Genomic DNA, 24,651 nt, shown 5'->3' on the forward strand with positions numbered 1-24,651 from the left:
TTTCTTTGAACAGTCATTTAAAGTCCGAAGTCCACCAGAACTTGGAAGAAAACTGTAAAATCAACATCTGTGCCATCTTTTTACCTCCCTTTTTCTCTACTCAATAAATATTTTAAAGCATATATGGAATAAAGGAAGATAATTTTTAAGTGAGAGCACATTTTTTGGGGGGGGACACAGATATTTAAAGATTGAAGACCACCAGAACCAGGAAGAATACTTCAGTAACTGCCTTCACATTCATACCTCCCCCCTTCTTTCTTTGTTTTCCTGTAGTGATTTAATCAAGTGGCTGTAGGCCATAATTTAATGAAACTATCAGTAACTACTTAAGTGAGAAAGCTGTTTGTTGCTTTTAAAATAAATTGCTCTCACTTATTCATGAAGATAGATATTCTTTTATGGGTGCTTATCATCCCCTCTCTCAATAAAAGTCTCTGCCATTCACAATTCTTCTCCTGCGAAGACCATCGTATTCCCCAGTGTTCCTTGGTAACTTTTTCCTGCTTTCAGCTTCCTTAGCTGCTAGAAATCCTTCTACTGAATAACTTCTGCTACCACTTTAGGTCATTTGTCATTCATATTTTTGCTTTATACTCTATCACTTAAGGTCAGGTTTGCTACATATAACCAAAAAACCAAAGATAACAGTGGTTTAAGCTAAATAGGAGTTTTTCCCTTTTATATAAAAGAAATCTGTAGGCAGGTGGTGTCCAGGTTTCTATCTTTCTGCTCTACTATCCTCAGTACATGATTTTTATCCTCAAGTTACTTCTAAGTAACCTACGTGGATCCTTACTATCCAAGATTGCTTTTGGAGGCAGCAGGGAAGGGCAGGAAAAGGAAATTTCTCCAGTTGAGTCAGTTTCCTTGAGGCAATTTTCTTGGAGAACCACACAGCATTTGAACTTACATCTCATTGGCTCAAACTGAGTCACATGGCCATCTAGCTGCTAGGGAAGCTGAGAAATCCTTGTGGCAATGTGACCGGCTAAAAGTTAGGATTCTTTAACTAAGGAAGATGGGAAGAGGGAGTGTTTGGTTAGCAACTTTTAATTTTAACCCAGACAGCCTGCTGGCAACCTAAATATCTATGTATACTCTTCTAAAACAGAAAACACTCACTTCCACCACCTCAGAAGGAAACCACCCAAATCCCATCCATTATTGCATATTGCTCAAATACCATGATATCTCTGGCCATCTACAAACTAAAACGCAGGTGTCTGCCCCATGGGTACCATATGCATAATGGTGGAATAGGTACAGGATAACTGAAATAAAAGCAACCTTTTTGAAAAAGGAGAAAATGGGAAACATAGCAGTCACTGATCCATTACAAGGTCTCTCTGCTCTGTCCATAAATATATTCCCTGTTTTTTTCACCAGACAATTCCTGATTCACCTTTCTGGGAGTAACTCCCTTGTCTAATGTCCTCAGGGGCCCTTGGCATTGCCCTCTAGGAAGACTTTATTGTTCATTAATTTTTAAGTACACATCCAAGTGGGAATTGGAAAGGGTGCCCTTCTTGGAGGCTGGACTGTCTTAGTACTTCACTTCCTATTATTTTGGGTTTGGGGGCTCAGGGATTGTTTTAGATAGTTACAGGCCATTGCAGGTTTAGGGTTTTTATTTTATTTTTTTGGCAAATCAGTTCCCTAAAAACTTAGTAAGTTTCTGGTTTGTTTTCTTCAATTATTATCATGAGTAACCAGAAAGATCTTGTCAAGGTATAGTTTTTAACAAAGAACCCATCTTTACTTGCTTCTGTGTTCTCTCTTTCCTCTGGGATCGTAAATGAATAGCATCTATTGGGAGCACTTTACACTATATATAGACTTGGATGGGATGACAACAGTTTTTATCTGATCTTTTTCTTTAGAATGGCTCCCATTACTTGGCAGAAAATTCTTAAGGGAAGGTTCTTGAAAAAGGTTAAGGAAATTTTAGCAGCTTCCTCAGGACCTTTACTTATGGAGTATGGTAGTTGACTTTTTCAGTTCTTCAGGGCTCCAGATTTAGGCCTTTGTGAATTTGTTTGGTAGGCAGAGAACAATTCCCTCAGCAAAGCTATATACCTTTTCATCTCTGCAGACTTGTCAACCTTATCCCGAGTTGCACCTGTCTTACAGGACTTTGCCGAAAGAGGCAGAGCTAGCCCCACATGTTAGCATTCTGAAGTTCTACCACCACTTTCTTTGATACCCTAACTTCAGTCTCATGTCCCAAAGCCCTACCTCCTCAACTCAGCCCACTTCACATTGAAGATCCTTTTACTTGCTGTACCTTACTTCTAGCTACCAAATTCTGTATAGGTCAAGATTCTTGGTTGTAGGTAATGGAATCTTCTTTAGCTATTAAACCAAATGGGATTGAGTAAGGGGTATGGATGGCTCACAGAATCTGAGAGGGCTGAAGAAACAGAACCTAGGCTGAGCTTCTAGGAACTACATCACAAGAGAGGGCTGCCAAAGAAGCTGCTGCTTTTGGAATAATCAAGAATCTGCCTGCCACATTGGGAAGCTACCTGCTGGATTGGGAAGATGTGAACAGTTGCCAGCTCCAGAACCACACTACCACTGCTATGCTCTGTGTTGGCAAAAATGGATACCTCATGTGCTGCTTCTCTCCCCGTGTAACTCGGTTCCAAGTGAAAGTGTCAAGTGAGTGCATATGATTGTTGGACCAATCAGACCTAGAACCCTAGCTGCAAGGGAGGCTGGGAAATAATAGTGTTTAACTTCCCTACCTCTGTAGTACAGGAATACGTGTTTAAGGTTTTCAAGTGAACCAATCCACTGTAACACCTCATAATTTTACATTGTTTCTCTTAACATTAATAATTTTTAAATTCTTATTTTTCATTTTATGAAATTTAAAATAATTATTGCATATTCCTCCAAACATACTTCTGAATTTTTTTTCTTTAAGTCATGGATTCCAAAATTAAATATAGCAATCTAGAAATGTTCTGCTTATATTTAGCTTCAAAAACCTCCACAAAAATCACTCAATAGAGTGATGCTTCATTTTTGAGGGATGTAGAAGAATTCCTATCTTTATTGTTTAAATTGTAGGAAACATTTAAAAAATGGTCTGGAATATCTTTTCATTTATTACTGTATCTGTGCCCAGAAACTGTGATAAGACAGGGATTTTCCTAGGGTAAACTCTTTTAGATGGTGGACTATGGTTAAATTGGAAAGTAGTTGGAGGAGAACTTACAGAAATTTCTTAAAATGCTTTTTTGGCATGAATAAATAATGGATGGATATTAATCTAGACATACCTCACAGTTTCTAGCAAATTATTATAATTTATATTATTTTTAAAAGAATTGTTAGCTTAAAATTATTTATGGACATAAGGAATTCCAGTTCTGTGAGTATTAGGCATTCATGACCGAATATTATTTCTTAGAAAGTGGCTAATAGTACTCTTTCCAGCTCTGTTAGAAAGTATTTGTTCTGTGTTTAGTTTATACCATTCTCCTTCATACCCCTTTAGATATTAGTCTTTGGTTTAGCTGACTTAGTGGTATGTATTAGTAATTTGGGGTTTTGTTTCAAATATGAATTTTCATGAAGCATGTAAATTTTATAGTATACTTAGGTCTGTATAATTAAAATTTTATTTTGAAAGATGATGATCCACTATAATATTTAACTCTCATTAATGAGAGCTGCAATTTAGAAATAGCAGTGAAAATCCTTTGAGACATGGCTATACATTTATTTTAACCGAGTTTTGTTCACAACAGCATGATTTTTATGCTAATTGAACAGATTTGTATTATTATTATGAGCCTAAATTCAAAACTGGTTTTCACAAGGCAAGTCTGAAGAAAATATTAGTGTTTCGTGATAATGTGATTTTTAAGATAGCCAACTTTGTAAAGGAGGAGGTGAGAAAAGTATTTTCTTTACGCTGAAATACTGACAAACCTAGTTCTGGTTAGTGTCTAAAATTTAATCTTTGTTTTATAACTGCAGGACAATCAAGAAGAAATTAAAAAAGAGCCAGAGCTAGATGGTGAGCTTCATTGTTTTCATGCAAGATTTTTATCTCCTGAAAACCTGCTAGAGAATTCCACCATCATCCTTCATCGCTGGTGCCTCTAACTTCATACTTTAATTCATTTATTTTTGTTAGAATTGAGAGATTAAGGTGTATTGTGTAAAATGCAAAGTTTACGCTTTAGTTCCTTGTGGGTGATAAAATGGAAGACTGGAATGACAACTTGCTTTCAAGGTTCGAGATTGGAAAGAAATTGTTTTTTTCCTTACTTTTTTTTTTTTAAACATAGTATTTTTAGTAGGACTCCAATCTCTCCTACTCATGTTATAACTTATTTTTTAAGTGAGTAGTTAGCTATGAATTAGTAACCATTTAAGAAATGAACCAGAACAAACAGCTACAGCAAGTGATAAAGACACCAAATTGAAAAATTAGGATTTATGGTTACCAGCATGTCAACCTGTTTATTCAGACAAAAGCAAAGCAAAATAAAACCAACAAAACCTTTGATTTAATTTAGGAATTTAGATTTTTTTTTCTAAATATGGCCTATAGAATTATGTAGAAAAACAACTATATGTCATATTTACAGACTTCTACAGTTTCCACTGTAGAGCTTTTAGTATACAGTTTAATTGATGCCAGTCACGTTCTCGATGACCAATGTCATGTACCAGCTTGGTTGTCAGCTGCCCTTGACAGTGTTCTTTACACTCTCACCCTTCTGGTTGCCTTCAAAGCTCTGCATGCTTGTAAACAAGTTTTCTTTTGTTTATAATTGTATATAATCTATAGCAAGCAATAGATTTGACTTTTCCTGTGCCAATTTTCTTACTCCCTTTTGTTTTATCCTTAAGATGGTTTCCGAGACTTTCTAGGATTATGAATTAAAATGTTAAAACATTTTATTTGACAATTCTTATAATTTTGGTACTCCAAGGAATTTTTAAATGAGTAATGATTTATTTTCCCCATGATTTTAAAGCTATCACTTGTCTGAGTGCTTTAAAATTGAGAGAGAAAAAGTAAAGCTTCATCAAGTTCTCTTTGCCATCCCCTCATGAATCATTGTATTAAAATGTTATTTTTGTTCACTTTTAGTCCATTTTAAATGTTCACTTTTAGTGATATGAGAGTATCTATCACTTAATGAAATCCCTGCCCTCATTCTAGATTCCTCAGGGATGGAGTATGAAACATGTGTGCAGCCCAGGCTGTATTTGTTTTGTACCACGTTGCTTTACTTATTTTGCTGTCAGTTAATTGCCCTCTGATTGTTAAAGTGATTTGAATTTGTCTTACTTTTGAATTTTATCCTTTCTGTTTCGGGGTTTGATTCTTTGTAATTATTTCCTTATTAGAGTATTGGTCTTATAATTTCATTTAAAAAATATATTTGCCATGCCCCTTGATGTTTTAAACATTTTTATGATAGTATTGAAGCATCTTTGTCAGACACAATTGAAAGCTGTCATCTTTGTGTAGTGATTTCTTCTTTTGCTATAGCATTGAGTAATGTATCTCAGAATTTATATCTAAATTTTTTCTAGCTGAGTTCTGATCCTGTGCATTTCTTTTTCCTTTGATGTGTAAGTATTTTCACTCTGACATTCATAGTCTGTTTCATTGAGATTCAAGGTTGATCTTGGCCTAAACAAAACTACATTTGCAGAAAAGTTAGCTTTTCTAGAACTAGTTAGACAAGCAGGCAGTCATTCCTAGAGTGGTTTCTGAGCACTGTGGAAAGGGCCTTTAACCCTGAAGAAAATTTGTAGCTCATGGGTGGAATCCCTGACTCCTGACTCCTTCCCTTTGACAGAGTGAAACTCTGATGAATATCCCTTGTCCAATTCTTTAGCTTTTTAAATACCCTCCTTAAATAATAATAGTTTAAAAAATACGTTGTGTACCCCAGCAGACATTTTCTATCTCACAGTTGTTAATAAAGCAAAAAAATTTGTTTGACTAGACCAGGACATGAATTCAGCAATCTCTGATTGGAAGAGAAGTAGCATCATTTATTGTTTCTTCATCACTTTTGCCTGGATGATCTGAGTTTTAATAAGTTCTTTCCTCTCTATGTACTCTCCCATTTTCCTACTTCTGTACTGAGTTTTCCATTATTGTATTTCTAATGCGCCTCCCTAATCACTGGAGAAAGCTCTGAGGGATATAGGATGTTGTAGCACCATTAAGTTTCATAGCCACAAGCTTCATGGGGCTTATTACCAGGCTTTTCAAATGAATTCTCCCCTGCCCTCGAAATCCAGAACTAGCCATCTTATCTCTGAGAGTTTGTTGTATTACTAATTAAGATGTAGATGTGACTTTATAAAACAGCATTAATTTCCAAAAGATTTATATAAAAGATAAAATGGAGACTAAGTATTTTACTTTAAGGACAACATTTTGAAGCCAGTTAATGCCTAGAGGGACTGTTTCATTCTTTTGTGATGACTCTGGTGACTTCCAGATAGTTCTGTCTGCGCCTCTCTATCTAGTTTCAGGGTCTAAGAATGGAAGCTGAAATAATGGAGGCTGAAATACTGCAGCCAAGGTGGACAGAGCCCCTTTTCAGTGAAGGTGTTTCTTTCTCTGAAGCTGTTAGTCCTGTCTGGCCACAATGGCCAGAAGAATATACCTAAGGAACTAACAGTAAAGGTAGAGCAAGATCCCTACTGTACAGGACAAGGCCCGACAAGCTAGCCCAATAATCACCGCTCTCCCTAAGTTCCCATAGAAACCAGTCACACTCCGGCCAAGCATAACCCCATTACTCATTGTAAGAAATTGTTTAAATCGTTCCTTTTGTGTTGCTAAAGGTCCGCCCTTGTTTCCTGTACCAAAAGCTGACAGTCTGACAAAGTATTGGAAACTCCTTTACTGCAGTGCCTTTGTGGTTACTGAGCATAAAGTGAGAGAAGAACTGAGGGTCGGGGCTGCAGTTCGGCTCTTACATGGGTGAGACGCTGCAACTGTAGCCGCTGGCCAGCTAATAAAGGCTCCAAAATTCAAACACAAACTCTGGTGGTCATCTGTCGCGGGACACCCTAGAACAGTCCAGCATCCATCAACACACATGAAAGTCATAATAAGCCCTTGTGTCTTTCAAACTATCTGTGTATATACCAATTAATATAGACTCTAATTGAAATATCATATTTTTGGAAAGAATACATGTGTTTATATGTAAGCTTGTGCCTAAAATAGGTCTGGAGGGAAGACCATTAGTTATTCCGTGTCTTCGGGAAAACATGTCTTCTGGAATTTAAACATGAAAAACAATTTTTTTAATTATTGCTTTTTGTTTTCATGAAGAAAACCAGTGCTGCTTAATCCATGTTTTACCAATATTTATTATGTTAGCCTGGCTGGCACAGCTCAGTGGTTGAGCATCAACTTATGATCCAGGAGATTGCGTTCAATTCCTGGTCAGGGCACATGCCCAGGTTGTGGGCTCCATCCCCAGTAGGAAATATACAGGAGGCAGCTGATCAATGACTCTCATCATTTGATGTTTCTATCTCTCTCTCTCCCTCTCCTTTCCTCTCTCTGAAATCAATAAAAGACGTATTTTTTAAAAAATTAAAAAAATATTTATTATGTTATAAAAACCATTTAATAATGATAATGTATACGTCCTATTTTATTTATTTATTATTATTATTTTAAATATATCTTTATTGATTTCAGAGAGAGGAAAGGAAAGGGGGAGAGAGAGACAGAAACATCAATGGTGAGAGAGTCATTGATCAAGCCCACAACTGGGCATGTGCCTTGACCGGGAATCGAACCCTGATCACTTGGATCCCAGGTCGATGCTCAACCGCTGAGCCACGCCCGGCCAGGCTATGTCCTATTTTAAAGTTAGGATTTTAAAGACCACTTGCTTTTTTGTTACTAATTTGGGGGGAATTTTGGAAAAGTTTCCTATTTAAATGTTGAATTAAAGATTTAATCTTTTGTAAATATGTGGCCATAAATGTTCTGTTAATTTTAAACTCTGGAAATAAATTTTATTAGTCTTAAGTGTACTTAATTTTTCTTGGCTTATGTAGATAATTGGACTATTTTTTAAACTACAAAGAAATAATTGGATTTTAACTTGATAATCAGGAAGATACAGAGACTATACAAGTTTGTTATATTTGAATTTGTTGACTATCTGTTGTGAAAATTCTTTCAGTGCAATTTTTGTTGGAAAGTATTAGTCTAGTCATTTGTATAGGTTCATTTTTAATTATATTAAATGTAAAATCAGAACAATATGTAATACTTATTATAATTTTTTTGGGGGGCGAAAGACAAATTTGACAATGTTGAAAGAATGGATTGTTTGCAAAACACTAACATTACAGAGTCATAGTCCGGGGGCCTTAGAGATCATCATTCACCCATGAATGAACCCCTTCTCCAGGATTTCCCAGACTCTGTTCTCCACCTGCTTCCATCTTCCAGCGATAGGATTGAAGTGGAAATCACAGTGGTTTCCAGGGTGTCTGCACAGTGGAATCATCTGAGGGCTTCAAAAAATACTGATGTCTCTGTCCCATCTCCAGAGACTGTGATTTCATTCTTTGGTAGTGTGGTCTGGACTTTGGAATTTTCAAAAGGTCTCCAGGTGATCCTAATGTGAAAACAAATTTGGAAACTGCCAATAAATCATGTGGAAAATCACGTTGACCTTTATCAACATTAGAGAATCTACACTGGAGAGGAAACCTGACTAATGTTATGAAGGTTCTTCTATAAGCCTTTAGATGTCACTTCAGAGGATTTATAGCTACATGCATGCACACACCAGAGTTTGTGTAACCTGCAGGAAACATGTATTTCCACTTAAATTCAAGAACCATTTCATAGGAAGATATCACAGTGGCAGAGAATCCATGATAATGGTGTAGTGGAAAATACTGGGGAACTGGTTGTTAGGACCCTGGCTCTGTCATTTTCTAACTAGACTTGGCCCTTGAACAAAACGGGTTTGAACTGTGCGGGTCCACTTATACGTGAAAGTTTTTTTGTTTTTTTTAAAAAAATATATCTTTATTGATTTCAGAGAGAGGAAAGGAGAGGGAGAGAGAGAGATAGAAACATCAATGATGAGAGAGTCATTGATCGGCTGCAGCCCGCAACCAGGCATGTGCCCTGGCCCGGAGCGGAACCCCGATTGCCTGGATCCTAGGTCCACGCTCAACCGCTGAGCCACGCCTGGCCGGGCAAAGTTTTTCAATAACTACTGTAAATGAACCAGTCTCCAAGGCCCCCCTTTTCTCTGACTTTAGCGAGCTAAAAGCAGCCCTCCTTAGCTCGCTTACTTTCTGTGACATTTCTAGGGAGCCAAAGCAGAGCACCGCCTAGGCTCTCTCCTGTTGCTTCTTGCACCCTAAGTCCTTCCTTTGTTTCACTGTCCCCAGCTTTAATAAAACTACTCTTGAAATCATCTGGACCCCTGACGTTTTTCCTGTATGAGGTCGATGACACACACTACAGGGCAGCGGCTGAAGTCAGAGAGAGAATCACTTGGGCCACACCCTGCAGCTGGAGCCTCTCGAGCCCTGCGGGGGCTGGGACGGGTCCTGAGAGGAATCCTAGGTTACTATACCCGGCGCGTCGCCCTGAGTCCCGCCACGGGCGGTATCAAACCGCCTCGCACTTCCTAGAACGACTTCTGGCACCTACGACGCCGGTAAAGCCGCTCCCGGCGCGTGGAGATCAGCTAGTAACCGCGCTGCTGGAAGCTAGCCGCGGGTCACCCGTGCACACCTGCAGAAGCGCGGGAAGATCTCCGGGGCGCCCAAAGAGCGCTCTGGTGAGAACCACGCTGTCGCCCGGCGAGGATTCCTCCCGCCCGCGACGTTTTAGAATCAGAAGCTAGGCCCCGGCGGGTGCAGGCCGGAACGGGGGGCCCCCCCAAACCATGACTGGCTCCCCGGGTGCTCAGTGCCGCTGCTCCGTGCCGCTGCTTCTGCTTCTGTGGCTCCTGCCGCTCAGAGCGGGTAAGACCGCGGCGGGGAGGGGTGGGGGTGCGGGCAGAAGCGCGAGGGAGGTTGGGGGTGGTCGCGGCTACGCGGCCCCCTCGCTGGTCAGCTCCTTCCGGGGCGCCGCCCGCGGTCCTCCGCCACCACCTGGCTATCAGTGAATCGAGTCGTCTAGGCTTTTCCTAAGGGCTTTACTGAGTGGGTGAGTGGTGACAGTGAAAGGTTCTTTCTCTGCCCCGTTTTTGGTTATGGAACTTTTTTTTTTTTAACTTTCCCATACACCACTGTGAACACGCCTTCACCTCCTTATTTATACTTTTTATTTTTATTATTTTTTATTATTTAAGACCTTTATCAACAGGTGCTTGCAGTTTGTTGACTGTTTTGAAAAAAATCAAGTTGTAAACTTTTATTACAAATTAAAAATGAGGTTCATAAAAATCATAGCATGTCCGGCGGCGGGGTCACTCATTCCGGATCCGGGGTTGCGGGCTCATCCTGGCGGTCGCAGTTCACTCATTCCGGATCCGGGGTTGCGGGCTCATCCTGGCGGTCGCAGTTCACTCATTCCGGATCCGGGGTTGCGGGCTCATCCTGGCGGTCGCAGTTCACTCATTCCGGATCCGGGGTTGCGGGCTCATCCTGGCGGTCGCAGTTCACTCATTCCGGATCCGGGGTTGCGGGCTCATCCTGGCGGTCGCAGTTCACTCATTCCGGATCCGGGGTTGCGGGCTCATCCTGGCGGTCGCAGTTCACTCATTCCGGATCCGGGGTTGCGGGCTCCACCGCGCCCGGCTGAGCGAGGCAGCGGATCAAGGACCTCTCATCACTGATATTTCTGTCGCGCTCTCTCCCTCTCCTTTCCGCTCTCTGAAATCAATAAAGATATATTTTTTAAAAAATCTCAACTTGACCAGATATGAAACAATTTAAAGACCTTTAAAGGTGTATTGAGAAATACAAGGCTTTTTTTCTCTCTCAAAAAACACGTTTGTCGCTTCCAAAAAGAGACGTCTTTAGATAGAAATAATAAAAATCCCATGCTGCATAGTTATCTGGTCAACGGGCAAAAAGCAAGCACTTAGGTCTTCAGCTCCAATCTTTCGTTCATTTCTTACCGCAGGGATGTCACTCTCTCTTCCTCTCGGACGACTTAACCCACGGGGTGGAGGCGGGAAGGCCGAGGCTGCGCTCGCTCCGCCCGCTCCGCCGGGTCTCCGCGCCCGCAGGTGGGTGGCCCGGCGGCTCTTCCCGGAGTCCGCGTCCGGGCGACCCTGAGGTGGCTGCGACCTTGGGTCTCATCTCCTTGCTTTTCCTCATCTTCCTCGTGGCCGCCCTCTGGCTGTCTTTGGCGAGGAGGGCCCCTGCGGAATTGAGTTCCCGGATACTTACTCCGCCTCCCTGCTCGGCCTCGTTCTCCCGCACCCAGGTGGTCGCACCGTCCCTCCCTTCTCCCTGCGGGGGGGGGGGGAGGGGGGAGGGGAGGAGGAGAGAAGGGGGGCGGGGATGATGATTCTGTGGTCGACCCCCCAGTCTCTCCGCCTGTAGTCAGGTGGGAACCGCTGATGAAGCCGCACCCGTTTCCTACACTGGAACTGTTCTGTTCCCACCCTTCGGTGCGTGACCTGTGTCTGCCGGCAGGCGCGGCTCCCTGCGGGGCTGCCCGTGGGGCTGACTTGGTGCCGGCCGCGCGGAGGGTGGGGACGGCCGCCGCGTCCGGGCTTCACTGCTCTCGCTTGCGGTGACGGTGACCGCGACAAGTGACTGGAGTGGGCGGCGGCAGCTGCGGCTCCCCCGCGCTGTGGTCACGAGGCCGGCGGCGGCGGCGGCGCTGCTCAGGGCTCCCTGGGTCCTGCTCTGGGCTTCATTTTTTTACGTGAAATGGACATAGGCCTAAATATTCCAGCCACATCATCAAGCAGGCTGTGCTCCTTGGAAATCTTTTTTTTTTTTCCAGCCACCCCTGAGTTCCCTTGGGCCCCCGGGGTGGAAGGGGTCCTGTAAACTCTTTTGCATCCACATACCCTCCCCTCCCCTCAATTTCTGTCTGGTTTTCTTTCTTTCTTTCTTTCTTTCTTTCTTTCTTTCTTTCTTTCTTTCTTTCTTTCTTTCTTTCTTTCTTTCTTTCTTTCTTTCTTTCTTCCTTCCTTCCTTCCTTCCTTCCTTCCTTCCTTCCTTCCTTCCTTCCTTCCTTCCTTTCTTTTTTTTTAAAAATATGTTTTTATTGATTTTAGAGAGAGGAAGGGAGAGGGAGAGAGATAAAACATCCATGTAGAGAGAAAGATCAACATCCATGGGCTGCTTCCTGCACACCCCCTGCTGGGGTTCAAGCTCACAACCTGGGCCTGCGCACTGACCGGAATGCAACTGGTGACCTCTTGGTGCATGGGTGGATGCGCAACGACTGAGTCACACCCGCTGGGCGCCCGCTGGTTTTCTTCACCTCATCCTCTACCCTAGCCGTCTTGTCAGAGTCTCTTCTTATCTCCTCATTGCTCAACTGCATATTGTGTATGGCCTCTGTGTTCCTTGATTCTCAGGCATTCCTTCATTTTCACTGTAGAGTTGTCCATGTTGAGATGTCCCCCCCTTTTTCCCATCCTGTGGTAATTCTGGACAGGTGCCACCGTTTCTAGCCTAGCTGAGTGCTGAGAACAACAGACACGTAGGCCTTTTCCTTTCCGTGCCCATTCCAGTGTTCTGTAGGCAGCAAGGAAGGCCCTCACACTGACCTGTAAGAGCTCGGAGCGACAATTAGGAGTTTGCAGACAGCTCAGCAAGTGAAGGAGTCTTTTCACTTTTTCTGGGAACACTGCTGGATATATTTCAGTTTAACAGAAAACCAACAGCCTGAAAGGCATATGAAGAGGTATTTTAAGTCATTACTAACCAGAGAATAGAAGTTAAAACAACAATAAGACATCACTTGACATTTATTAGACTGGCCCAGATAGGCTGGGGGATGCCAAGTGGTGGTGGTGGAGCTGCGGGAGTCTAGGAGTCTATCAGGGGGCTGTAGATGAGCCAGGTGTGGATGCCCACCATGGAGAACTGGGCAGCAAGTTCAAGCAAAAGACTAGCTGTACACATAGCAGCGTGGATCAATCTAGAAAGCATTGTGCCAAGAGGAGAAACAGTGACATATAACTCAATACCATTTCTACAAGTTTGAGAAACAAAACAAGACAGTGTTAAAGAGAACAAAAATGTAGCTATTAAATATCTTAGATTGGTTGCCTGATGGGGGAGGGAAATGGAAATAAAAAAGAACAAATATTATTTCTATAAACTTGCAATGAGCAATCTGAAAATAAAATTAAGAAAACAGTTGTATTTACAGTACCATCAAACAATAAAATACTTAGGAATAAATTTGACAAGAGAAGCACAAAAATTATACTTTGAAAACTATAAAACTATTGTTGAAAGAAATTTAAGAAGAGCTAAATAGGTGATATGGAAAAGCACCTTGTCTTAATCTTCTCAGGTTGCCATAGCAAATACCTTAGACTGAGTGGCTTAAACAACAGAAATTTATTTCTCACAGTTCTGGAGGCTGGGAAGTCCAAGATCTAGGTGCTAACTGATTTGTTTCCTGGTGAGTGGTCTCTTCCTCATAGATGAACACCTTCTTACTATCTCCCCAGGTGTGGAGAGAGATATCATTTCTTTCTTCCCTCTCCTGTCTCTTATAAGAGCACTAATCCCATTCGAGGGCTCTTCCCTCAGGATCTAATTACCTCTCAAAGGCCCCACCTTCAAATACTATCACACTGAGGACTATGAATTTTGCTTGGACACAAGCATTCAGTCCATAGCACATCCCTGAAACACATTCATGGATTAGGCGACAACATTGCTAAGATGGCGGTACTCCCCAAATTGATCTACAGATCAGACGCAATTCCTATTAGAATCTCAGCTGACTTCTTTGGAAAAATTAATAAACTGATTTGAAAGTTTCTATGACATTGTAAGAATCCCAGAATAGCCAAAGCAATCGTGAAAAAGAATATCTTATGTGGATTAACAAGGAGCCATGGACTAAGGGCCTCTTTACATGAGACCCCCCACTGCCAAAAAAAAAAAAGGGGAATTTGTTTTTAATTACATGGTAGTGTCTGAGAGTACAAGGCCTATGTTTTTTCCATGGTTCTCCCATAACTGAGTTTTCTTATTGCCACAGGTTTCTTTTTCTTTTTAATTTATCTTTATTGTTGACAGTACAGGTGTCCCATCTTTTCCCCCCAATTGACCCCCTCCACCTCACTCCCACCCCCTCTCCAGGCCTTTACTCCATTATTGTCTGTGTCCATGGGTTATGCATATATGCATATAACTTCTTTGGTTAATCTCTTCCCACCCTACATCCCCTTTCCCTCTTCCCTCTGAAATATGATCGTCTGTTATATGGGTCAATGTCTCTGGATCTATTTAGTTCATCAGATTCTTTTGTTCATTAGCTTCTTCTTAGAGAAGACCCTTCAACATTTCATGTAGTACTAGTCTGGTGGTGATGAACTCCTTTAGCTTTTCCTTGTCTGAGAAGCTCTTTATCTGACCTTCAATTCTAAATGATAGCTTTGCTGGGTAGAGCAATCTTGGTTGTAGGTTCTTGTTTTTCATCACTTTGAACATTTCTTGCCACTCCCTTCTGGCCTGCAAGGTTTCTGTTGAGAAATCAGCTGACAGTCGTATGGGTGCTCCCTTGTAGGTAACTAACTGCTTTTCTCTTGCTGCTTTTAAGATTCTCTCTTTGTCTTTAACCTTTGGCATTTTAATGATGATGTGTCTTACTGTGGGCCTCTTTGAATTCCTCTTGTTTGGGACCCTCTGTGCTCCCTGGACTTGTAAGTCTATTTCTTTCCCCAGGTAGGGGAAGTTTTCTATAATTATTTTTTCAAATAGGTTTTCAATTTCTTGCTCTCTTTCTTCCCCTTTTGGCACCCCAATAATACAAATGTTGGGTTGCTTGAAGTTGTCCCAAAGACTCCTTACACTATCTTCATATTTCTGGATTCTTTTTTCTTTTTGATCTTCTGGTTGGGTGTTTTTTGTTTCCTCATGTTCTAAATTGCTGATTTGATTCTCAGCGTCTTCTACTCTACTGTTGATTCCCTGTAAATCATTCTTCATTTCAGTTCATGTAGCCTTCATTTCTGATTGGTACTTTATCAAGTCATTGATGGTTTCACTTATTTTCGTAATAGTCTTACTAATATCCTTGAGCATCCTTATAACTGTAATTCTGAACTCGGTATCTAGTAGCTTGCTTGGTTCTATTTCTTTTAGTTCCTTTTCTGGAGATTTCTTCTGTTCTTTCCTTTGTGACATGTTTCTTTGCCTCCACATTTTAGCTGCTCCCAGGTGTTTGTTTCTATGTATTAGGTAGAGCTGCTATGTCTCTTGGAATTTGTAGAGTGGCTTTGTGTAGTAGGTGTCCCGTCACCTGAGCTGGGCCTTCTAGGTGCTCCCCTGTGTGGGCTATGTGCACTGTCCTGTTGTAGTTGAGCCTTGGTTGCTGTTGGTGTCACTGGGAGGAACTGACCCCCTCCCAGGCCAATCAGCTGTGAGGATCAGCTGCAACTACAGCCAGAGAGCTGCTGTGCTGGAGACACCCTTATGGGGCAGGATTTACTTCAGTGGAGCTTTGGTGTTCACCAAGTGTGCCCCTTGAGTGTGTCACTTGTGGGTGTGGTAGGGTTGTAATCCAGTGTGGTGGAGTCTGGTCACCAGGTGCACTGTCTCTGGGGCCTTTTGGGAGGTGCAAAGTCAGCCTGTGCCAGTGCCTTGCCCAGGGCCACCCAGCATGAGCTACACAGCAGACCGTAGTTGGCTGCTGTTTGTGCTGGGCTTGGTGTTGTCCAGGAGAGGCCAAGCCATGAACCAATGCGGGCTGCCGCTAGTGCCAGGCCTGGGCCACTTATCAAGCCCTATGGGGCACGCTGCTGCTTGTTTGAGAGATTTTAGGAAAGTCCTAATCGTGAGGCTCAAGAGGCCACTTGCATAGAAAAGCCCCTGGAAATGGCCTGGATGAGCCTGAAGGTGGGGAGGGCCGGGGCCTCCTGGAATCACGGGGGTGGGGCCAAAGGTGTGAGTCAGGTGCTGGTGATTCAAATATGGCGCCTGCCTGCCGGCTGTGGGGAGGACTTGCCAAATGAGCAATGGCCTCTGCTAGCCCTTCTGCCTGGGAGGAAGCTGCTCCCCCCAGCTCTCATCCTGACTTCTGGCAGGTTAGTTCCTCCCCGAGTGTCCCAGGTTCCTTTCAAGCTGCTGCCCGGCACTGGGCTCAGAGGGAGCGTCCGAGTGAGTCTGTGCGCGGGCCCTTTGAGAGGAGCTGCTGGGGCTCCCATAGCCTCTGCGTCCCTCAGGGACAGTTCCCACTGGTTTCACAGCCCAAAGCTGTGGGGACTTCTTTTCCAAGCCCTGGGACCCTGGGCTGGGGGCCTGCTGTGGGGCTGGGAATCCTCCCTTCTCCGGGAAACCTCTGCTGCCGAGATTCCCTCCCCGGTTTAACCCACGGCACTGGGTGTGGGCCTGAGGCCCCGATTCAGCCCCGATCCGCCCTCGTCTCCGCCCCTCCTACTGGTCTTGGTGTTCCTTCAGTCCCTGGTTGTGGGGCTTCTGTTCAGCCGGATTTCAGGAGGTTCTGAGTGACGGTTGTTCTGTATTTTAGTTGTAATTTTGATGTGGTTGCGGGAGGCGGCGGGTGCAGCTGTTACCTACGCCGCCATCTTGTTTCTCCTCCCACAGGTTCCTTGAGCGTGGAGATGGCAGGGAAGGTTCAGACTGCGTTGCTGAATGACAATGTCACCATCTCCTGCAAGGTCCCTGGTTTGTCACACCTGGACCCCGAAAGTGTGGGTGTTGTCTGGTTTTGGAAGAATCAGATGAATAAAACAGAGAAGATGGTGTTTTGCTTGTACGGAAACCATCGAGAGTCTTTCCGATCTGGAGCTTACGTGTCTCCAAGGAGGCTGGAGAGGGGGGACGCCTCACTGCAGCTGCCTGGAGTCCAGGTGTGGGAAGCAGGAGAGTACCGATGTGAGGTGGTGATCACTCCTGAGAAGGCCCAGGGAACAGTCTCTCTGGAGGTTGTGGGTGAGTACCTGATGCAGTGTCCTATGGTTCCCATGCGATGGAGTTTGGGGTAGAGATGTGGATGGGCTGAGTGGAGCAGAGGTTTAGGTCAAGGGCCTTGGAATCAGATAGATGTGGGTTTGAGTCCTGGGCTTCCATGGACTTCTGGACAACTTAGGGTTAAGTTATTAATCATGCTGAACATCAGTGTCCTTTGCTCTAAACAAATGTAATAGTACCTCAATAGAGATCCTATCTCCAAGTACAGTCACAGTCTGAGTGACTGGGGTTAGGACTTCAACATAGGAATTTGGGGATGGGGGCCACAATTCAGCCTATAATGGGGGCAATGTTTATGAGCCCTCCAAAATTGTACTTAAGACTTTGAATGTTTTACACATCTTAATTTGGGGGGTGGGGATGCATATTAAGATTCATTTCCTCTACAACTGACAGAAAGCCTAGAAAGATTTAAAAAAAATTAATAAACTTTATTTTTTAGAACAGTTTTAGATTTATAGAAAAATTGCAAAGATAGTACAGTTTACATATGACTCCTGGCTCTACACACCGCTTTTTCTATTATTAACATTTTGTATTAGTATGGTACATTTGTTACAATTAATGAACCAATACTGATACATTTTTATTAATTGAAGTCCATACTTTATTCAGATATCCTTAGCTTTTACCTAATATCCTTGATAATTTTTCTTGTTCTGAAGGCTAGTTTGAAATTCATAAAGCTGCTCTAGTTTTCTTTGGATTAGTGCTAGTATTGTGTATCTTTTTAAATCCCTTTACTTTTGTTGTTGTTAATTCTCACCTGAGTATATTTTTTCCATTGATTTTTTTTTTTTTTAAGAGAAAGTGGAAGGGAGGGAATGAGGGGGAGAGAGAGAGAGAGAGAAATATTGATGTGAGAAAGACATCCATTGGTTGTCTCCTGCATGCACCCTGACCACGGCCAGGGACCGAACTTGCAACCCAGGTACTTGCCATTGACTGGGAATTGTACCCACAACCTTTTGCTGCGGCAGGCCGATGCTCTAACCACTGAGCAGCACTGGCCAGGGAAAATCCCTTTACTTTTAATCTATGTGGATCTTCATATTTAAAATGGTTTTCTTTTTTTTAATTGAATTTATTGGGGTAATATTGGTTAATAAAATTATATAGGTTTCAGGTATACAGTTCTGTAATACATCATCTGTATATTATATTGTGTGTTCACCACCCCAAGTCAAGTCTCTTTCCATTATCATTTATGTCCTCTATATAAAGTGGATTTCTTGTCGAAACACATATTTGAGCCTTTTTAAAAATCCACTCTGATAATCTCAGTCTCTTAGTTTATGTGCTTAGACCATTCATTTAAAGTGATTGCATATAGCCCTGGCTGGTGTGAGTGGGTTGGGTGTGGTCCCGTGCACCAAGGGGTTCCATGCAGGAGGCAGCCCATTGATGCTGTGTCTCTGACATAAAGTGGCTTAAGAAACTGCTTTAGAAAATGGCTTTGAGAGTCAGGGTTATAGCCTATCAGCACCTTGCTGCCACTGAGATCAACATACCCAGAATACTTAGGCTATGCAGAATCCCATTTGCTTGACTCACCCTTTCTGAAGGCTTGCTATGGGTTAGACATTGAACTGAAAATAAGCTAGTCCCAACCTACCCTCAAAGCATGACTTCTTTCCCTTGGCAGCTTCCCCAGTTATCAGCTTGTTTCTAGAGCAAGCAGTGGTGAAAGATAATGATGACAAACATATTTTGTGCAAAGCAAGTGGGTTCTACCCAGAGGACATTAACATAACGTGGCATATATGGACCCTGAAGAATCGCCAGTGCCTGGAGGTTTCTGAGGACATCACCACTTGTCCAGCCATCAAAAATGAAGATGGCACATTTAGCATCACTAGCCGTTCAAAGCTGAAGCACTCTCTGGAACACAATGTGATCGCCTACCTATGTGTGATAAGGCACATATCCTTGCCCACTTCCTGGAGGTGGAACTCCACCCTGGCTGGGAGAGGTAAGCATCCTCCTAGACATTTCCCCTGCTTTTCACCTTGAGGGGGTATAACATAACACTCAGGTTCCCAGTTAGTCTAGGCCAAAATAGGGGCCAATGGGGAAGGAGAGAAAGCTTGATTTGGCCTAGCTCAGCCCCAGAGTCAGCAGTCCAAACTAGGTCCCCCAGCCAGGGCAGAAAAGTCTAATAGGTGGAGAGTTGTGATAATAGTCCTCAGGACTTCTGTTAGCTTATGGCAGCTTAAGTGATCTGAGTGGGCTATGTGACCTGAAGTGGGTAGCTTGCCAGTTGCTAGGAGAAAGGGGATAGGATCCTGTCCATGTCCCCTGAGGATAAGCAAGAGCTGACTGGGTGTGCCAGATGGGGCCTGGGATGGTGCTGGAGGGAGAGAGGATTGCTTTTGGAAGCAAGGGCCAGGGATGTGTATAGGGTATGTGTGGGGCATGGAGAGTATGGAATTGAAATATGCTTTGTGTGTATGAAATAAGAGATTTGTCTTGGTGATTTGTGTATGCCTTAGTGTATTTGGGCTGCTATAACAAATTGCCACAGGCTGAGTGGCTTATACTCAACAGCTTTATTTCTCACAGTTCTGGAGGCCGGAAGTCTGAGATCAGTGTGCCAGCATGGTTGGGTGAGGGCTTTCTTCTGGGTCACAGGTTTCTTGTTGTATCCTACATGGTGGCAAGGATGAGGGATCTCTCTAGGGACTCTTATATAAGGGCACTAATCTTATTCATGAGGGCTCCACCCTCATGACCTAATGACGTCCCAGAAGACTCACTTCCTAATACCATTACATTGGGTATTAGGACTTCAATATATGAATTTTAAGGGAACACAGATATGCAATATATAGCAGTGTGTAGTGTTGTAAGATGGTGTAGTAGTGTGGAAGCTTTGAACGTGTGCATGGCATATCTATGTGGTATGTGGTGTTCGATATTGCTGTGTATTTCTGGCAAATGCTAACCCCACTGTTTGATGTGTGGATGTGGATGTCATAGGAATGACAAGATGTGTGGTTACACCAGCTGAAGTGAGATGTAGCTTTAACTTAGATGTGTTGTTGAAGAATGAAATGGGCAGCAATTAGCAGTCTCTACACAACAGTGTTCCAAAGCTTTCCTCAGATTCTCAAAGGTGTCTATGACACGAGGTGGCTTAAGAAACTACTTTAGCCCTGATGGGTTTTGCTCAGTGGTTAGAGCATCAGCCTGTGGACTGAAGGTCCCAGGTTTGATTCCAACCAAGGGCACATACCTTGGTTGCAGGCTAGATCCCTGGCTCCGGTTGGGCGAGTGCTGGAGGCAACTAGTTGATGTGTCTCTCTCACATCGATTCCATCTCTCTCTCTCCCTCTTCCACTCTCTCTGAAAAACAATGGAAAAAATATCCTCAGGTGAGGATTAAAAAAAAAAAAAAAAAGAAAAATGAGAAACTCTGCTTAAGAAAATGGCTGTGAGAGTCAAAGTCATGGCTTATCAGCACCTTGCTGGCACTGAGATCAACATACCCAGAATACTTAGGCTAAGCAGAATCCCATTTGCTTGACTCACCCTTTCTGAAGGCTTGCTATGGGTTAGACATTGAATTCATAAAAAGCTAGTCCCAACCTACCCTCAAAGTGTGACCTCTGCCGGGCCGGGCGTGGCTCAGCGGTTGAGTGTCGACCTAGGATTCAGGTGATCGGGGTTCGATTCCTGGTCAGGGCACATGCCCGGGTTGCAGCCGATCAATGACTCTCTCATCATTGATGTTTCTATCTCTCTCTCTCCCTCTCCTTTCCTCTCTATGAAATCAATAAAGATATATTAAAAAAAAAAAAAAAAAAAGTGTGACTTCTTTCCCTTGGCAGGTTCCCCAGTCACCAGTGTGTTTCCAGAGCAAGCAGTGGTGAAAGCTAGTGATGACAAACATACTTCGTGCAAAACAAGTGGGTTCTACCCAGAGGACATTGACATAATGTCGTGTATATGGACCCTGAAGAATTGCCAGGACCTGGAGATTTCTGAGGACATCACCATTGGTTCAGCCATCAAAAATGAAGTTGGCACATTTAACATCACTAACTGTAGGAGACCGAAGCACTCTCTGGAACACAATGTGATCACCTACCTATGTGTGATAAGGCATATATCCTTGCCCACTTCCTGGAGGTGGAACTCCACCCTGGCTGGGAGAGGTAAGCATCCTCCTAGACATTTCCCCTGCTTTTCACCTTGAGGGGGTATAACATAACACTCAGGTTCCCAGTTAATCTAGGCCAAAATGGGGGTCAATAGGGAAGGAGAGAAAGCTTGATTTGGCCTAGCTCAGCCCCAGAGTCAGCAGTCCAAACTAGGTCCCTCAGCCAGGGCAGAAAGGTCTAATAGGTGGAGAGTTGTGATAATAGTCCTCAGGACTTCTGTTAGCTTATGGCAGCTTAAGTGATCTGAGTGGGCTATGTGACCTGAATGGGTAGCTTGCCAGCTGCTGTAACAAATCGCCACAGGCTGAGTGGCTTATAATCAACAGCTTTATTTCTCACAGTTCTGGAGGCCGGAAGTCTGAGTTCAGTGTGCCAGCATGGTTGGGTGAGGGCTTTCTTCTGGGTCACAGATTTCTTGTTGTATCCTACATGGTGGCAAGGATGAGGGATCTCTCTAGGGACTCTTATATAAGGGCACTAATCTCATTCATGAGGGCTCCACCCTCATGACCTAATGATGTCCCAGAAGCCTCACTTCCTAATACCATCACATTGGGTATTAGGATTTCAACATATGAATTTTAAGGGAACACAGATATGCAATATATAGCAGTGTATAGTGATGTAAGATGGTGTAGTAGTGTGGAAGCTTTGAACGTGTGCATGGCATATCTATGTGGTATGTGGTGTTCGATATTGCTGTGTATTTCTGGCAAATGCTAACCCCACTGTTTGATGTGTGGATGTGGATGTGATAGGAATGACAAGACATGTGGCAGAAGATTGGTGGTTATATCTATGACAGAGAAATGACACACAACCACATATCTTAGCAGTGATTGTTTGGTCACTTTGGCCCCCGTCCATAGGTTTCCTCTTAACGTTGGCCCCCTCTTTCTCTCTGCAGGATCTAAGACTGGAAATGACTCAAGCATCATCATTGGTTGTGTTTTTTTGGTTGTTTTTGTTGTTGTTGTTGTTTTAAAATATATTTTTATTGATTTCAGAGAGAGGAAGGGAGAGGGAGAGAGAAATAGAAACATTAATGATTGCTACCTCCTGCATGCCCCTTGCTGGGGATCAAGTCTGTAACTCACGCATGTGCCCTGATCCAGAATCGAACTGCAGTCTCCTGGATCCTAGGTCAATGCTCAAACACTGAGCCATGCTTCGCCAGTGGATCATTGGTATTTTGATTGTCGTTTTCTGTATTGGAGCAATCTTTTTAACTGAATGGGTTTCAACCATTTTACACTTTCCAAAGAAGATAAACAAATGACCAGCAAGTACATAAAAAGGTGCTCAACATCATTAATCATCAGGGAAATGCAAATTAAAACAATGAATTATCACTTCACCCCTGTTGGAGTGACTACTATAAAAAAGACAAGAAATAAAAAGTATTGGCAAGGATGTGGAGAAAAAGGAAGACTTGTGTAATATGGGTGGGAATGTAAATTGGTGTCTCCATTATAGAAAACAGTATGGAAGTTCCTCAAAAAAATTAAAAATAGAACTACCATATGATCCAGCAATTCCACTTCTGCATATTTATCCAAAGGAAAGGAAAACTCTAACTTGAAAAGGTATCTGTACCCCCATGTTCACTGCAGCATTATTTACAATAGCCAAGACATGGAAATAAATTCAGTATCGTCGATGGATGAATGGATAAAAGAAGATGTGATACACTCACACACACATAATCATGTGCCACTTAACAAAGGGGATGCATTCTGAGAAATGCGTTGTTAGGCAATTTCATCATTGTGTTAACATCATTGATGGTACTTACACAAACCTAGATCATATAGCCTCTTGCTCCTATACATTCAGGCTATACAGGAACAATAATTTATAAAACAATATGAAACTAAATCAAGCACAAGAGAAAATGATGCCATCAAGAGATGCAGTTAACACACACACTAGGCTGCTGTTAGTGTAACACCACATACTGTTTTATAGCAAACTTATTTTTATATGTACAAAGAGTACACTCTAAAATAGCAATAAACGGCCCTGGCCAGGTGGCTCAGTTGGCTGGAGTGTCATTCAGTACCCAAAAAGGTTGCGGGTTCAGTTCCTGGTCAGGCCACATACCTAGGTTGCGGGTTCAATCCCCAGTTGGAGCAGGTACCAGAGGCAACAGATCAGTGTTTGCCTCCAACACTGATGTTTCTCTCTCTCTCTCTAAAATCAATTAAAACATATCCTCGGGTGAGGATTTAAAAACAACAACAAAGTATAGCACAGTAATAACACGAGCCAGTAACAATCGTTTATTATCATTATCCAGTATTACACACTGTGCATAATTATATATACTTTTATATGACTGGGAGTACAGTAGTTTACACCAACATCACCACAAACATGTGAATAATGTGTTGTGCTACAATGTTAGGGCTCACTAGGTGCTAGGAGTTTTTAAGCTCCACTCTAAGCTCATGGGACCATAGTTGTATATGCAGTCAGTCCATTGTTCCTCAAAACGTTATGAGGCACATGGCTGTGTACACAATGAAATATTATTCAGCCATAAAAAAAAGGAAATCTTGCCATTCATGACAATGCAATGGACCTTGAGGGCAGTATTTTAAGTGAAATAAATCAGAGAAAGATATGTATGATCTCCCTTATATGTGAATCTAAAAAAATACAAACACAAAAAAATGAGCTCATAGATACCAAGAACAGATTGGTGGTTGTTTAAGGTAGGGGATAGGAAATGGGCAAAATGGATGAAGGAGGTCAAAAGGCACAGACTTTGAGTTTTAAAATAAGTCATGGGGATGTAATATACAGCGTGGTGACTTGAGTTAGTAATACTGTATAGCATATTTGAAAGTTGCTAAAAGTAAATCTTAAAGATCATCACAAGAAAAAAATTTGTAACTGTATGGTGATGGATTTTAATTAGATTTAATGAGGTGATTATTTCACAATATATACAAATATCAAATTTTATGCTGTATACCTGAAACTCATGTAATGTTATATGTCAATTATACCTCAATTAAAAAAAGAGGTCGGATGGGGGAGAGAAAGCAACACTTACTGTTTCCAGACTGTGGCCCGTTTCCATTTCAAATTCTATTTCTTTGTTCAGTGAGATCAATCTGTACACACCAGTATATGAATAAAAGTATCCACTTTTAATTTATAGCAGAGTTGTTATTTGATAGAAGATAAATGTCTTGCTCCCCATCTCATGGCTAGTAAAGGGTAGAGCTTGGATTTTTAATCAATATACCAAATCACCAAGGAAGATCCAGGGTGTGGTTGGGCTGTGAATCATGAACTTGATTATTAATTAGGTCTAGAGGAGAGGCTTCCTCTGTATAGT

The 24,651-nt window shown here is 42.5% G+C and overlaps 2 protein-coding genes across 10 annotated transcripts in view; both read left to right on the forward strand.

The window, feature by feature from the left end:
• NUCB2 (nucleobindin 2) overlaps nt 1-448 on the forward strand; it is a 35,106-nt gene extending 34,658 nt beyond the window's left edge. For all 9 annotated transcript variants that reach the window (XM_081155018.1, XM_081155012.1, XM_081155017.1 and 6 more), the window contains one exon: nt 14-448. In XM_081155018.1, coding sequence (XP_081011144.1) covers nt 14-21 — 8 coding nt within the window. In that variant the 3' untranslated portion in view covers nt 22-448. The remainder of the gene's footprint in view (nt 1-13) is intronic.
• A 9,073-nt stretch (nt 449-9,521) lies between these two features.
• NCR3LG1 (natural killer cell cytotoxicity receptor 3 ligand 1) lies at nt 9,522-22,710 on the forward strand. The gene is made up of 5 exons (XM_081153840.1): nt 9,522-10,017; nt 16,753-17,100; nt 18,785-19,111; nt 20,970-21,296; nt 22,210-22,710. The coding sequence occupies exons 1-5, from the start codon at nt 9,939-9,941 to the stop codon at nt 22,392-22,394; spliced, it is 1,266 nt and encodes a 421-aa protein (XP_081009966.1). The 5' UTR covers nt 9,522-9,938; the 3' UTR covers nt 22,395-22,710.
• Nucleotides 22,711-24,651: the final 1,941 nt, after the last annotated feature.

Source organism: Miniopterus schreibersii (genome assembly GCF_964146895.1).
Source record: "Miniopterus schreibersii genome assembly, chromosome: 12".
NCBI classification, from domain to species: domain Eukaryota; kingdom Metazoa; phylum Chordata; class Mammalia; order Chiroptera; family Miniopteridae; genus Miniopterus; species Miniopterus schreibersii.

Excerpts from the sequence above, each read along its gene's own strand:
- NCR3LG1 (XM_081153840.1), top strand. The coding sequence starts at position 9,939 with ATGACTGGCTCCCCGGGTGCTCAGTGCCGCTGCTCCGTGCCGCTGCTT. Across the intron at positions 17,101-18,784 it reads AGTCTCTCTGGAGGTTGTGG|CTTCCCCAGTTATCAGCTTG; the intron begins GTGAGTACCTGA and ends TTCCCTTGGCAG. Across the intron at positions 21,297-22,209 it reads CTCCACCCTGGCTGGGAGAG|GATCTAAGACTGGAAATGAC; the intron begins GTAAGCATCCTC and ends TTCTCTCTGCAG.